Here is a 13,901-nt window from a genome sequence, read left to right as displayed (position 1 = left end):
TCCAGTGAGCTGTTTTCCAACTGGCCCCCCCTTCGGAGAGCATCGCCCTGCTAGTGACCTTGTGGCATTGTACATTACCAGAGGACACTGCCATTCCTTCCCCTTTCCACATCTGTGCATCAGTACGGTCAAAACAGATGATCTTGAAGGGCTCTTCTACCTCTGCCATCTAGGATTCCAGGACCTGCTACAGTTTCCCTCTCCAGAAGTTCTCAATCCCACAGTATGAATTTACGAACTGAAAGAGTATATTTGGGCCCATAAAATTATGCTTGAGATGTCAAAATGAGTGACAGATAAATCAGTTCAAGAATTGCATTGAAGAACAATAAATTTCCCACTGGAAAAAAATAGCAATTATATTATTTGCCAGAAAGACTGAAGAGTCCATAACTGAAAATTTTATTAAAATTTTTATAAGGATAAAATATGTTAAATTCTAAGCACTCTCATGTGCTCTGTGGCTCCATAGATCTTATACGGATCAATTCTTGATGGAGAATTCCTTACTGAAGGCGATTCTGGCTTTGGAGTAACTAGAGTCAAGCTTCTCCGGAGGATTGTCATTGGCCAGCTCTGGTCAGCTAGGTCCCCACGACTGTTCTTTAGTCTTTTCATTTATCTCTAAATGATAATGATTTTATCATTATTTCCCTAGATTTCCCTAGATACCTGTTGGAGAGCTTTCCAGTCCTCCCAAGTGTGTAGTCCAGCCTCATCTCCTGTGTTACTCCCTTTAGTGGCCCTGTCTCTGACTTCCCACTGTGATATAGGAAGTCCCTCAGCATTTGTGTGCAGCCCTTTGCCCTGTTCCAGCCACAGTCTTTCCCTTTATTCACCTGTGATGCATCTAACACATCTAACTAATGCTTGGCTAGATTAGTAGCTCATGGAATACACTTTGGGGACACCGCCTTAGCAAAGAGAGCCAGTGCCACCTCACTGTTTTGTTCTTGTTTTATACCACTTGCCTGGAGGGCTTCTCTGTTCCCACAGGTTTCCCACAGTCATGACCACCTCCAACACAGACTTCTGTGGCTGTTCTCAGCTAGAAGAAGATTCTCCACAGCTCCAGAACATTATATCTGTACCCAAACTAAAGCTTTTTTTCTTTTCATGTTTTCTTTTTTGCCTTCTTGAATACATATTTTAATCCCCTGCACACTGTTTATGCCTAAGAGTTCTGACATATTTACCTCTGTATTCCTCTCTCACCCTTACTGAGGTGTGGATCAAAGCAGGCTAACACATAATGATTAAACAGATAAAATCTAAAATCTCTTCCCTTTTGACCTAGAAAGATTCTATGTGTTCTTCAGAATTTTCAAGCAAAATTTCAGAGTCCTTTAATTATCTATTTTTTCCCAAAATTATCTTCTGATATTTAGAGAATGTATCCATACAATATAAAGATTAAAATATGTGGAAATAAACATTCTCAGAAACATACCTTATACTTCTCTTAAAGTTTTTACCCTTGATCTCAATATTGTATGGTTTTTCTACCTTGTCTCTCATTAGGACACTACTATTTGCAACCCACTTTAGGGATGTATATTGCATCTGAATATTTTAGCCACTCTGCGAGGGAAGTAGAGCATATCACACCTCTCTTGGGCTCCAAATACATCCTTGAATGTAAGTGTAGTAAGTTACCATAGGACTTGGTTTCTTGGCAGCCAAACCAAGTCCAAAATTTGAATCCCAATAGTCTCAGCCTCTTTAGGAGTAGAAAAGTGTTCATTTTCACACTCGTATGTGGATGCTTATTATTGAAAGGCTGTTTGCATTTGTGTGGCTCTGAGCATACATATTGTGTACACTTTACAGGCATACATATGGAGTCCAGCAGAAACTTGAACACTGGATCTCTGCATTGTCACCCACTTTTTGCATGATAAAGGTAGTGCCAAAAAACAGGGTGCAGAAATCCTAGCCATATCTCTGCTATGAACATGTGCCCCAGTTTTTATTTTTTTATTTTTTATTTTATTTTTTTAAAGATTTTTATTTATTTATTCATGAGAGACACACACACAGAGAGGCAGAGACACAGGCAGAGGGGGAAGCAGGCTCCATGCAGGGAGCCTGACGTGGGACTCAATCCTGGGGACTCCAGGATCACACCCTGGGCCTAAGGTAGGTGCTAAACTGCTGAGCCACCCAGGGATCCCTGCCCCAGTTTTTGTTGTTTTTTTTTTTAATAATAAATTTTTTTTATTGGTGTTCAATTTGCCAACATACAAAATAACACCCAATGCTCATCCCGTCAAGTGCCCCCCTCAGTGCCCGCCACCCAGTTGCCCCCACCCCCCGCCCTCCTCCCCTTCCATCACCCCTAGTTTGTTTCCCATAGTTAGGAGTCTTCCATGTTCTGTCTCCTTTTCTGATATTTCCTACCCATTTCTTCTCCCTTCCCCTCTATTTCCTTTCACTATTATTTATATTCCCCAAATGAATGAGACCATATAATGTTTGTCCTTCTCCGATTGACTTATTTCACTCAGCATAATACCCTCCAGTTCCATCCACGTCGAAGCAAATGGTGGGTATTTATCATTTCTAATGGCTGAGTAATATTCCATTGTATACATAAACCACATCTTCTTTATCCATTCATCTTTCGATGGACTCTGAGGCTCCTTCCACAGTTTGGCTATTGTGGACATTGCTGCTATAAACATCAGGGTGCAGGTGTCCCGGTGTTTCATTGCATCTGTATCTTTGTGGTAAATCCCCAGCAGTGCAATTGCTGGGTCGTAGGGCAGGTCTATTGTTAACTCTTTGAGGAACCTCCATGCAGTTTTCCAGAGTGGCTGCACCATTTTACATTCCCACCAACAGTGTAAGAGGGTTCCCTTTTCTCCACATCCTCTCCAACATTTGTGGTTTCCTGCCTTGTTAATTTTCCCCATTCTCACTGATGTGAGGTGGTATCTCATTGTGGTTTTGATTTGTATTTCCCTGATCCTGCCCCAGTTTTTAAAAAGAGTTGCAGAACCAACCAAACTGGATAAGTCAAGCCACCCATACTAATAATATTTGGGTCATTTCCATGATGTTACATGTAGTTGTGGCTTGTTCATTTCATTACTGTGGAATTTTCTGTTGGTTGAATGTACTACAAATTTTTCATTCATTCTCCTGTTGATGGACATTTAGGATATGTCCAGTTTGGTGAATATATGTGACTTGCCTTTTCACTTTCATTATGAGCAGAATGTTTCACATTTTTATTAAGTCCAATTTGCTTTTTTTTTTTTTTTTTTTTTAATGATCGGTGCCTTTTATACCCTAAGAAACCCTTGCCTAACTCCAAATTGTGAAGATTTTCTCATATGTTTTCTTCTGGAAACTTTGTGGTTTTAGCTTTACTATTTACATCTATAATCCATCTAAATTTTTGTGTGTAGTATGAGGTAAAGGCCAAGATTCACTTTTAAAAATGTCTAACTGCTTATTTCAGTGCCTTTTTGAAACAGACTTTCCTTTCCCTATAAAATGGATGTACTGCTTTATTGCAAATCACTTGGATCTGTTCTTGGACCCTATCTTCTGTTCTGCTGGTATATTTGTCTATCCTGGTGCCAACATTTTGATATATTAATTTTTTTGATATATTATTATAGTTTTATAGTATGCCTTGAAATTAGGTAATATAAATCTTATTGTCTTGGCTAACTTAAGTTCATTCTCAATTTATATTAAAATGAAAAAACTTACCTATATCTATAAAAACAGCTTGCTAGAATTTTTATTTAGTTTGTGCTGAATCTATTGCTCCATTTCAGCAGACTTGATATCTTAACAGAATGGAAACTTCCAATCCATGAACATTGTACATCTTTCCATTTTTTAGATATTCTCTAATTTTCCTCAGCAATGTTTGGTGGTTATGTGTGTGTGTGTGTGTGTGTGTGTGTGTGTGTACACATCTTCTGTCACATTTATTCCTAAGCATTTGATGTTTTTTAATGCCATTATGTAAATGTCATTTTCCAATTGTTGGTGGCTAACATTCAGACGTATAATTGATTTGGCGGGTGTATTGTATCCTATGACCTTTCAAAATCTGGTTAGTTCTAGTTAAATTCCTTTGGAAGTCTCATGTAGATAATCATGTTATCTGTAAATAAAAATAACTTCACTTGTTTCTAATCTTTATGTTTCTTTCTTTTTTCTTCCTTTCTTTCTCTTATTTTCTTTATTGTAATGACTAGGACCTTCAAAAATGTTGGATAGAAAAGGTTACATAGACATCCTTGCCTTTTCAGATATTAGGTGGAATGCTTTAATATTTCACCATTAATTATGTTATAATTTTTTTTCCTTGAAGATTTCATCAAATTGAGGAAGTCCTATTCCCAGCTTGCTGGGAATTTTTTTTAATCATGAATGAGAGTAGAATTTTATGTGTGCTTTTTCTTTATCAAGAAGATCATACAGTTTTTCTTCTTTATTAATGTAGTAAATTGCATTAATGGATTTATTATTGTTAAACCAACCTTGGTTTTTATGCAGAATACCACTTTGTCAAGATACAGTGTCTTTACTGTAATTTGCTAAAAATTTGTAAAGGATTTGTATGCCTTTGTTGAGGGTTGTTAGTCTCTAGATTTTTTTTTAAAGTTTTCATTTATTTATTTATGAGAGATGCAGAGAGGCAGAGACACAGGAAGAGGGAGAAGCAGGCTCCCTGCAGGAAGTGGAACTTGATCCCATGACCCTAGGATCACAACCTGACCCAAAGGCAGATGCTCAACCACTGAGCCACCCAGGTGCCCCAGTTTGTAGATTTCTTATGTCAGTTGTCCCTCATGTCCACTCTTTTGGGCAGAGATAGTCTTCTTTTTACCATTGTATCCCTAGCCCCTCTCCCATTTCCAACCATGTGGAAAAGATAAAAAAGATAAAAAGATATTCCACTAATAGATGGCCTTTGACACAAGTAAAAGGACCTATGCTGGAGACCTGCATTTATTAAATTATTTAAATTATTTAAAATAACAATCAGTTTCAACCATTCAGGCATTATTTGCATTCCAACCATGTGCCAAATACCTGGAGGTTTCTCTCCATCATCTCCTCCTCAGTTTTCTTTGCTAATTCTTCCTCACGTCTCCAACCTCTAAATATTGGAGGGCCACAGGATTAGTCCTTGGACCTCTTTCCTTCTCATCTGATCATCCAATCTCATGGCTGAAACATCATCTATAAATAACTCTTATGAATTTCCAACTGGAAATTCTCCCTTGACTTCTTGCCTGGTATATCTGCTGCCACCCCCATACATCACCACCCATATCTAATAGGCATCTCAAACTTAGCAAGTTTAAAATTGAACTAGTGACCTTCCCTTTTGATCTCTTCTCCATTTTAGGAAAAGGTGGCTCAAATCTTCCAGTTGTCCGGCATAAACCATGGCATTGCCCTTGATGCCTCTTTTTCTCTCCACTTCAATAGTAATCCTCAGCAAATCCTGTTTACCTTCAAACTATATCCAGAAACCTACCACTTCTCACCACTTTGGCCATCATTTTGATCCAAACCATCATCATCTCTTGCCTTGATCATTCACTAGTTCCCTGTTTTCCATAATGCTTACTTTTTTGCAACTTTCCCAACACAACAGCCTGAACATACCTTTAAAATGTAGGTGAGGGATCCCTGGGTGGCGCAGCGGTTTGGCGCCTGCCTTTGGCCCAGGGCGCGATCCTGGAGACCCGGGATCGAATCCCACATCAGGCTCCCGGTGCATGGAGCCTGCTTCTCCCTCCGCCTGTGTCTCTGCCTCTCTCTCTCTCTGTGACTATCATAAGTAAATAAATAAATAAAAATTAAAAAATAAAAAATAAAAAATAAAATAAAATAAAATAAAATGTAGGTGAGATCAGCTCTCCTACTTCCCTAAACCCTCCAGAAGAAGGCTTTTATCTTGTTCAGAGCAGAAATCTAGAACCCTTTACAGCCTGTCTTAGGACAGGCCTAACTTTATTGCATTCTGTTCTCTTTCTTGCTCACTCAGCTCCATCCTCTGTGGCTTAGTTGCTGTTTCTTAACCATAGCAGTTCTACTCCCACCACAGGGCTGGCTATTTGGTGTTCCTCGGCCTAGAATGCTCTTCCATCAGATGTCCTCATATAACATGAGATTCATTCCCTCACTTCTGTCAGGCTTATACTGAAATAACCATCTTCTCCTTAAAGCCCTCCCTGGCCATATGATCTAAAATTGGAAGACATCTCCCTTTAAAAAGAGTCCTATTACTCTTCCTTGCTTTATTTTCCACCTTAGTGCTTTTAGTACCTCATATATATATATTATGTATTTATACTGTTCATTCTCTTAAGCCTCCAGTAAATTGTAAGCTCAGTGAAATAAGAAATTTTATTATTCACTGCTGTGTCCTCAGTGAATAGAACAATGTTTGTCACATAATAGATATTTTTGAATAAATGAATAAACAAGTGAGAGTGAATAAATACCAAGAGTTAGAAGGCAGATTCAGTCCTTGACCTCATGGAGCTGACAGTCTCCATATTAGTAAATGGAGTTGATGAATTTGTTAATGGAGAAAAAAAAAAAAAAGAGTGAGAAAGAGAGAAAAGACATGCATTAGAACTTCATGGGTTGCCCAGGTAGTAAAAGTGGGTCCAGTGAAGGAAAGCCATGCCTCTAATAAGGAAGTAGATAGAAATGAGGATAACACAATTATCTTGGAAGCAGAGGAAAGAAGGTTCAAGAAGAACGAGGACTCTAAGTAGGACCTTGTAGCTGCTAACAGTGATAGTCATCATCTCCTTTAAGAGTCAGTACACATCAGGGTCCATGCAGAAACACTACCAATTCCAAACTGGTTTCAGAAAGTTGCAAGACTAGGAGGTGTACAGTGAGACATGGCTGTGTATTGTGCATAATCCACATGATGCAGGCACTTAGAAAGAATAATGCTATTTCTGTAAATGACAACACAAGGAAAAAATAATAACCCAGTGAGAATTTGTCATGAACAGTTTTGTTGATGAGTTCATAATGGAGGAGTATTGTAGAGCAGACCTGAGTTGCTTGATTTGAAAGCCCTCCATCGTATCATGCTAAGGTTAGCATCTCTTCTGTGGGTGATGGTCTGCATGGTCATGACAGGTCTGAGACATCAACCAGCTATTCTCATGTCTTTAGTTTGATTTTTACTGGTTTTGGAAAGTAAGTGTTTTTCTGTTTTGAATCAACAGGTTCCGTTTTTTGGGCCTCTGTTTGACGGAGCCATAGTGAGTGGGAAGCTCCTGCCAAGCCTTATATGTGCCACGTGCATCAATGCCAGCAGGGCCGTGAAGTGCCTCATCCCACTCTACCAGAGCTTGTATCTTTTTGTTTTGAGTATGTACCTATTAACTATCCCCAAATCCTGATTCTCAGCAGTTTGCCATGAGAGGTAAGTATTCAATGGGTTGAAGAGGGAATAGAGAACGTTTTTCAGTATGTGTTGAAAATAACATTGTGTGATCTTCATACCATATATTAATTTATATTATATATAATAATACTGTGCTTCACCAAACCCCAGAAGAGTTTATGTTCATAATGTAGTCATGTAAGTCTGTGCCAAGAAGCTGTGACCATTAAGAGCGGTTCATCCTTTCCCGGTGCTTTGCCTGAGGTTGGGTTCCCTCTGCCCATCCCTGTGAGTTGCAGTCTATTGTGTGTGGAAGGTGAGATGCTGAGGAAAATGTAGTGGGGTCACCCAGGGTGCCTACCCGAAGCCAACAACAAATGAAATGAATCTAATCAATCAAAGAATGTGATGAGTGCCACTGGAAGTATGAATGGCCTTCTAGGAGGTCAGAGGAGAGGGCAGTTGCATCTGGCTGGGGGACAGGAAAAGACCTCCTCAGTGAAGTTGCTTTGGAACTCATCAGTGAGAATGGCTAAAAGTCCTTTTATAATGTTTCCCAAATCTTCACCAACCCTTGATCTTCTCTCTAAAACCAGAAGAAATTTCACTTTTGTAATTTTTTTTTTCTCAGACATCAGTCAGTACACTTTATAAGTCTAGGCATAATGTCTGATTATAAGAAAAAGAAATTAAGGTGACATCATAAAATTGCTACAAAATGCATCTGACCTCCTAGTAAAACTTAAAATTTCTCTGTTTCTAACTGGTATTGATAATGAGCATAAACATGTTGTGTTTGACCTCTGTCTATACTTCTCCCACTCCAACCATAAGTGATATGTTGCTGAAGGGGTGGGGGTGAGGGTGGGTGACAAATACCATGTGTGAATAGATACAGTTCATGAAAAATACCATTCATTAAAATCCTGGTCACTGTATTGACTGATATTCTGTCTTTAGATTAAAAAAAAAAAAATACATATGCCATGTGGGCAACTTGGAATTATCATAGAAATTAGTAGTAGAAAAGAGCTATTAGGTCCCATCTGGTCCCTCCCCGGGGGCCAGGGCAACATTATTCCCTTCTGCGTGCTCCCTCGCACTTTGTCCAGGCTGGTGGTGTGTGTTTGGAAGATGGCATTCTCTGAAGTGATATCCACAGCACTCTAGACTTAATCTTAGAGCTGGTGTCAATTCAGCCTTCAGCATGGGGGTTTTTATTTCACAAACAGCTTGAAAGAGGTTTTTGGCAGAAATGAGAAAGACCTATTCAGCGATTGGCTTGTCAGTTTGCATGTCAACTAGGATGAGCTGGACACTCATCAGTCAAGTATGTTGGACCAAGGCAGGGAAAAATCATTTGCAAACAAGAAAACTCTGCATTCTATAAGTCCATTGTGATTTTTGGCACGTCACCTTCCCCACTTATCAAATTTCTCATTACAAAGAACATGCTTTGTTATTTTGTTCAACACTGCCTTCTCCAATAAGAATGAATATAGCATCAGAATAATCAGGTTTAGGGAAAACAATATTGTTACAAGTTCAAAGAATAAGATTCAGTGTCACTTGAAAAACTTTTCGATGAATCGCATTAGACTAATGTGGATGCCAGCCAGGGCTACTGATGCTAATGTGGGTTAGTAAATGCTATATTGTCCAGTGTTTCAGAAGATAACCACGTTGACATCTCAGAGGACAACTTGGTATAGAAATCAAGAAAGGGAAAGTAACAAAACCTATTATGTTGATCATTATAAAAATTTAAGTATTTTTATTTTATATCCTGAGAAGATTCAATTCATGCTGTTGAAATAAGTTATTTAAAACAAGAAATGAGGGGGATCCCTGGGTGGCTCAGTGGTTTAGCGCCGCCTTCAGCCCGGGGTGTGATCCTGGAGGCCTTGGATCGAGTCCCGCGTCGGGCTCCCTGCATTTAGCCTGCTCCTCCCTCTGCCTGTGTCTCTGCCTCTCTCTCTCTCTCTCTGTCTCTCATGAATAAATAAGTAAAATCTTTTTAAAAAATTAAAAGTGAATAAAATAAAATAAATGAAATTCTATATATAATTTTTATAAAGATGTAATCAATGGGGAAAGCTTTGTAATCACTTAACTACTCTATTGTTTAATTTCTGCCTACGGAAAGTGCTAATATAGGCCAGAAACCAAACGTATAATAAGAAACGTTGAGAAAAGTAGAAAAAAAGAAAAAAGGGTTTCTTTTCTGTACTTCTGCTTTTTAAAACATTACTAATTATTACACTTTTTAAATAATTATAGATGTCCGCCTAGGCTATTAAAATTTAACTGCTCCCTTAACATTTTGTTAAAACATCATGGTCCTCACATGCTTGGGCAAAAGTCTATGTATAGCAGCTGATGTCTGGAATTTGCTGCTTTGTAGAGATAAGTCTTAGATTTGAATTTTGAAAAACACTGAATAACCTAACACATCCTAATCACAGATGTCTCCTTGCATTCTCATTTAGCAAACAAACAGTGTGGACTCAAAAACTGCTGAGCCCAGCAGCAGGAGCTTGCAATACACAGGGAGCAAGGTATAGGGTTTTTACCCCGCACATCACAGAGAAAACACACAAATGTTGTATAAAGCAACTCAATAGAGGATGTGGTGAAACAGGACCAGGGAAAAAATCTCTCTGCAGAGAAATCATGTATGCTGAGGTTGGAGGGATGAGAGGGAAGCTGTCCCCAGGAAGGAGGGATGGCATTCCAGACAGGACACCATAGAAAGCCCAGGAGTCTGAGTGTTTTCGAGTGGTAAACCTGGGATTTTTAGCATTTAATGCATGGTCAGGCCCATCAGAGTACAGAGTATGTGTGATAGACACAAAACCAAGCTTCTAGGAAGCTGAGTTTTCCCAACCATGTCACTTCATTGCCCACCTTGAAAGTTCTAATCTTAGCACAGAGTCAAGACTGCCTGATTTCAGGGGCAACCATCTCAAGCCTCTGTAAGTTCCCCCAAGGACTGAGAAAATTAGTACTACTTTGGACATATCTAAAACCAGGGCTTGGGAACAAGAGGTCCTGGAAAAGAATGCAAATGTAGGGCCCCTCATTCAAAAAGCAAGGAAAGTGTCTTTATTTTTTTTTAAGATTTTATTTATTTATTCATGAGAGACACACAGAGAGAGGCAGAGACACAGGCAGAGGGAAAAGCAGGCTCCATGCAGGAAGCCCAATGTGGGACTCAATCGTGGGACCCCAGGATCACGCCCTGAGCCAAAGGCAGATGCTCAACCACTGAGCCACCCAGGTGTTTCGGAAAGTGTTTTTAAACCTGCATACAATATAAAGTTTTTTCCGTTCTTTTTCTGCTTTTTCTCTTGACTTGTCATGGTATATTTATTTGCTATCTAATGTCACTTTAAGTCAAGAAATATTAAAAATTTAGATTATTAGCATTAATTTTTATCAGTTTTTATATTGTTTAATATAGTAATGCTAAAGCATTTAACTCATATGGAATTACCACAATGACACAGCTCATATTTTTGTGACTTGTGCAGGGATATGTTCTGTTCTTAACAGTGAAAAGACTGCACAAAACTAACTTACCTATTTTTCTCTCATTCTTCATACGTACAGACTATACCAACACTTCCTTCAGTTCATGGATGAGTAAGGAAGGGCTGATAGGAAAAGGAACTATGAGTCCCTCTGTTTTTCCTTTTCCTTCTCTGACATCATTTTCAGAGTAAATTATTGGCTAACACAGAGAAGTAACACAACTAAGGATATATATGATTTATTGGTTATTGTTCTTAGAACAACACTGCTTTTTGGGCTCAAAGCAAGTTCTGGTTCAGGTTGGAAAGTATGCCTCTCAGAATAGTCTGCTTTCCCACTTATTCAGTCTTGTGGTAACACTCCCCTGTGCTCCCTCTGAGTCTCTCTTACCTTCCAGGCTCTATGGCTCCACCATAGTCCTGCTCCTGGGGCACTGCTAAGGCTTATGTGCAAGGAACCAGCAGAGCACATGTTGTGTGCGTTTCCTTTGCCCACGTGCATGCTCCATTCTCTCATTAGTCTTCAAGTGCAAAACAGAAGATCAAAGATAAAATTATTAAGAACATCAAGAGAGCAACAGCAGAGTATTAAACCAAGCAGGGCCCATTGTAAGCACTGTGCAGCTGCTCAGGTCACATGCCCATGAAGCCCTCTCAGGAACCCATCCCAATCACCACCACTACCCACCCCCTGACCCAGTATGAGCTAGGGAATTCTCCTCCTGGATATTTATTAGATTTTATTTCCTTCCTAAAGCCTGACAGTATATCCCCTGGCAACTTTTATTGGCATATGAACCAAGACCCGATAAGGAATGAAGCAGCTTACATGTATGGCCCTAGAAGACACGATTCATATAAGAGACCAAATTTCTGAGAAAACATTGCTATTTACTGTTGCCCTAAGATATTAGGTATAGTAGTGGGTGCTGACGAAGAACGGGAAATTTCTTTGTCAACACCAGCCATTGTATATGGGCATCTGTGTGTCCCCATTTTGTTTCTAATATTAAGGTTACAGCTGTTAAGTAGAACATCGCCAAACTGTTCATTGCTTCCAAATGTCACTCAGGTATCAGAATGACTATTGTACGAACAAAGGACATGTTGTTTACTTCAGACTTTCTTTCAGTCCTTTAGAGAGAAAGTACTAGTTTTGTTTTTGTGGGTTTTTTTTTTTTTTGTATTGACCACAGATAGCCAAGCATTGAGCTTGATGACAAATGAAGAAAAGAGCCAGTGGAGTTAGTTTGCATTTCTTGTGCCCTGCCCACCTAATGATTGACACTTCAGTGCCCTAAAATAGTGTCAGTTGTGATTCAGTGTTATACAGTATTTAACTAGAAGTAGAGATGTGAGCAGTAAACACATCAAGTTTGTTCAGTAATGTTTAAGAAAATACAACATGTCTTATGAAACAGAGGAGTGGGTATATTGTTAGAATGGATTTGCCTCTAGGGATCTTTTTGAGCAGTAAATCTAGCTTAGAATTAATATCAAAGGAGTTCTTGTTTGGGGTACCCTTGGCTAAATGATCAAACAGTTGGAACTGTGTGGTGAAGACTCACAGGAGACTGAAGAATATACCATTGTCGTACATGATCAAAAAAGTGAACACAGTAGGGATGTGTTTGGAAAGCACCCTCAGTAACAGTTCATTCCAGCCCCTTTGTCCTTCCTGGGTTTTCTGGTAACTTCCTCAGCAGGCTAAATCTAATATGTCAAGTGGAGCCCTTGTCCCGTGGCCGCTGCTTTTCTGAGTGACAAGGGCCAACTCACCTGCCATCTGCTTTTTCTATCCCTCATGGGCAATCAGGGGGCCTATTCCCATGCCTAAAGTGTTGTAAATGGGAAGTTTGCCACATGTTATGTTTACGGTTCCCAAGCCAACTAAAAATTCCAAAATCAAACCATGCTCGGCTGGTGGAAGTTCCCCAGATCGTCAGAGCCAGGGCTCTCTCATTCTCCTCCTCAGCTAACTTGTTTCATGGAAAAGGTTGCCACATAACATGCAGCACTCCCATTAGGAGGAGCTCACTCTGAATCAAACAGATGGTGGCTTTTTAAAATAAACGTCCACTTCAATAGAACAATAGCCACAATGGCATTCACCATCTCTCCTCTCTGGAACTATCAGCATTTTATGGAGAGAACTGGGCTGCCTAAGGAAAAGTAATTTTGTACCTTTTTCTTAAGTGAAATTTAGTTTCATTTTCAATTAATGGATATAGTGGATAATACTATGGATTCTCTCTTAGACTTATGACTTCCTAATATCATTGCTAAGTTTTGGTCTCAATTTATATACCTTCAAAAGGGGCCTCTCTTCCCTAAAGGTATAACAGCCCCATTTCTAACTTCTCCAGTGGGATCTTGGTTCTTATTCCTGGGATGATCTTTAATTTCCTCCGTTTGTCTCTATATGCTTAAGAAAAGTGTATGAAAATGAGTCAGACAGTACCATGTAGTATATTTTGCCATGCAGAACCAGTTTGCATTTGTCAACATTCACTGCCTCCTTGCTAGGCACTTAGCCCCTGGAAGTAGAAATATGAATAAGATATTCCAAGTGGTGGACAGTGTTTGCTTAGCGACCAAGCTCTAAAAATGCACATGACATTTGAGAACTGCAAAAGCTTCCACACAGCAGAGCAGAAGTATACACATGCACACATGGTGAAGATGGAAGTGACAGGAGCATCCAGGGGGCAGTGGGAGGAGTTCTGAGAGAAGGTGAAGGCCTGATCTAAGGCAATGGCAGGGGAATATTGGATCCTTACATAAACCAGGTAGATTAATTCAGCGTGGGACCTGCTGGATCTACTGGGCTATGCAAGGAAATGAGAAGATGGTCAGGAACAGGCCTCTCCAGGGCATCATGTTTGAGAAGTAGCTTGGGAGGAGGAAGTAGAGAGGAAGGCAGAGTAAAGGGAGAAAATAGTGTCACAGAAAAGGAGCAGAAAAATGAAGGGTTA

General features: G+C 39.5%; 1 protein-coding gene across 6 annotated transcripts in view; it reads left to right on the top strand.

Moving 5' to 3' along the window:
* Nucleotides 1-13,901, top strand: part of RALGAPA2 (Ral GTPase activating protein catalytic subunit alpha 2) — a 324,226-nt gene that overhangs the window by 233,146 nt on the left and 77,179 nt on the right. For 5 of the 6 annotated variants that reach the window (XM_041732346.1, XM_041732348.1, XM_041732349.1 and 2 more), the window contains one exon: nt 7,233-7,360. In XM_041732346.1, coding sequence (XP_041588280.1) covers nt 7,233-7,360 — 128 coding nt within the window. Of the gene's footprint in view, nt 1-7,232; nt 7,433-13,901 lie in introns of all 6 variants that reach the window. The other variant, XR_005984381.1, reaches the window with a different exon arrangement.

The sequence above is a fragment of the Vulpes lagopus genome, chromosome 18, assembly GCF_018345385.1.
Source record: "Vulpes lagopus strain Blue_001 chromosome 18, ASM1834538v1, whole genome shotgun sequence".
NCBI lineage: Eukaryota > Metazoa > Chordata > Mammalia > Carnivora > Canidae > Vulpes > Vulpes lagopus.
The sequence above is the reverse complement of the archived record's forward strand: the minus strand, read 5'-3'. Positions and strand labels throughout refer to the sequence as shown.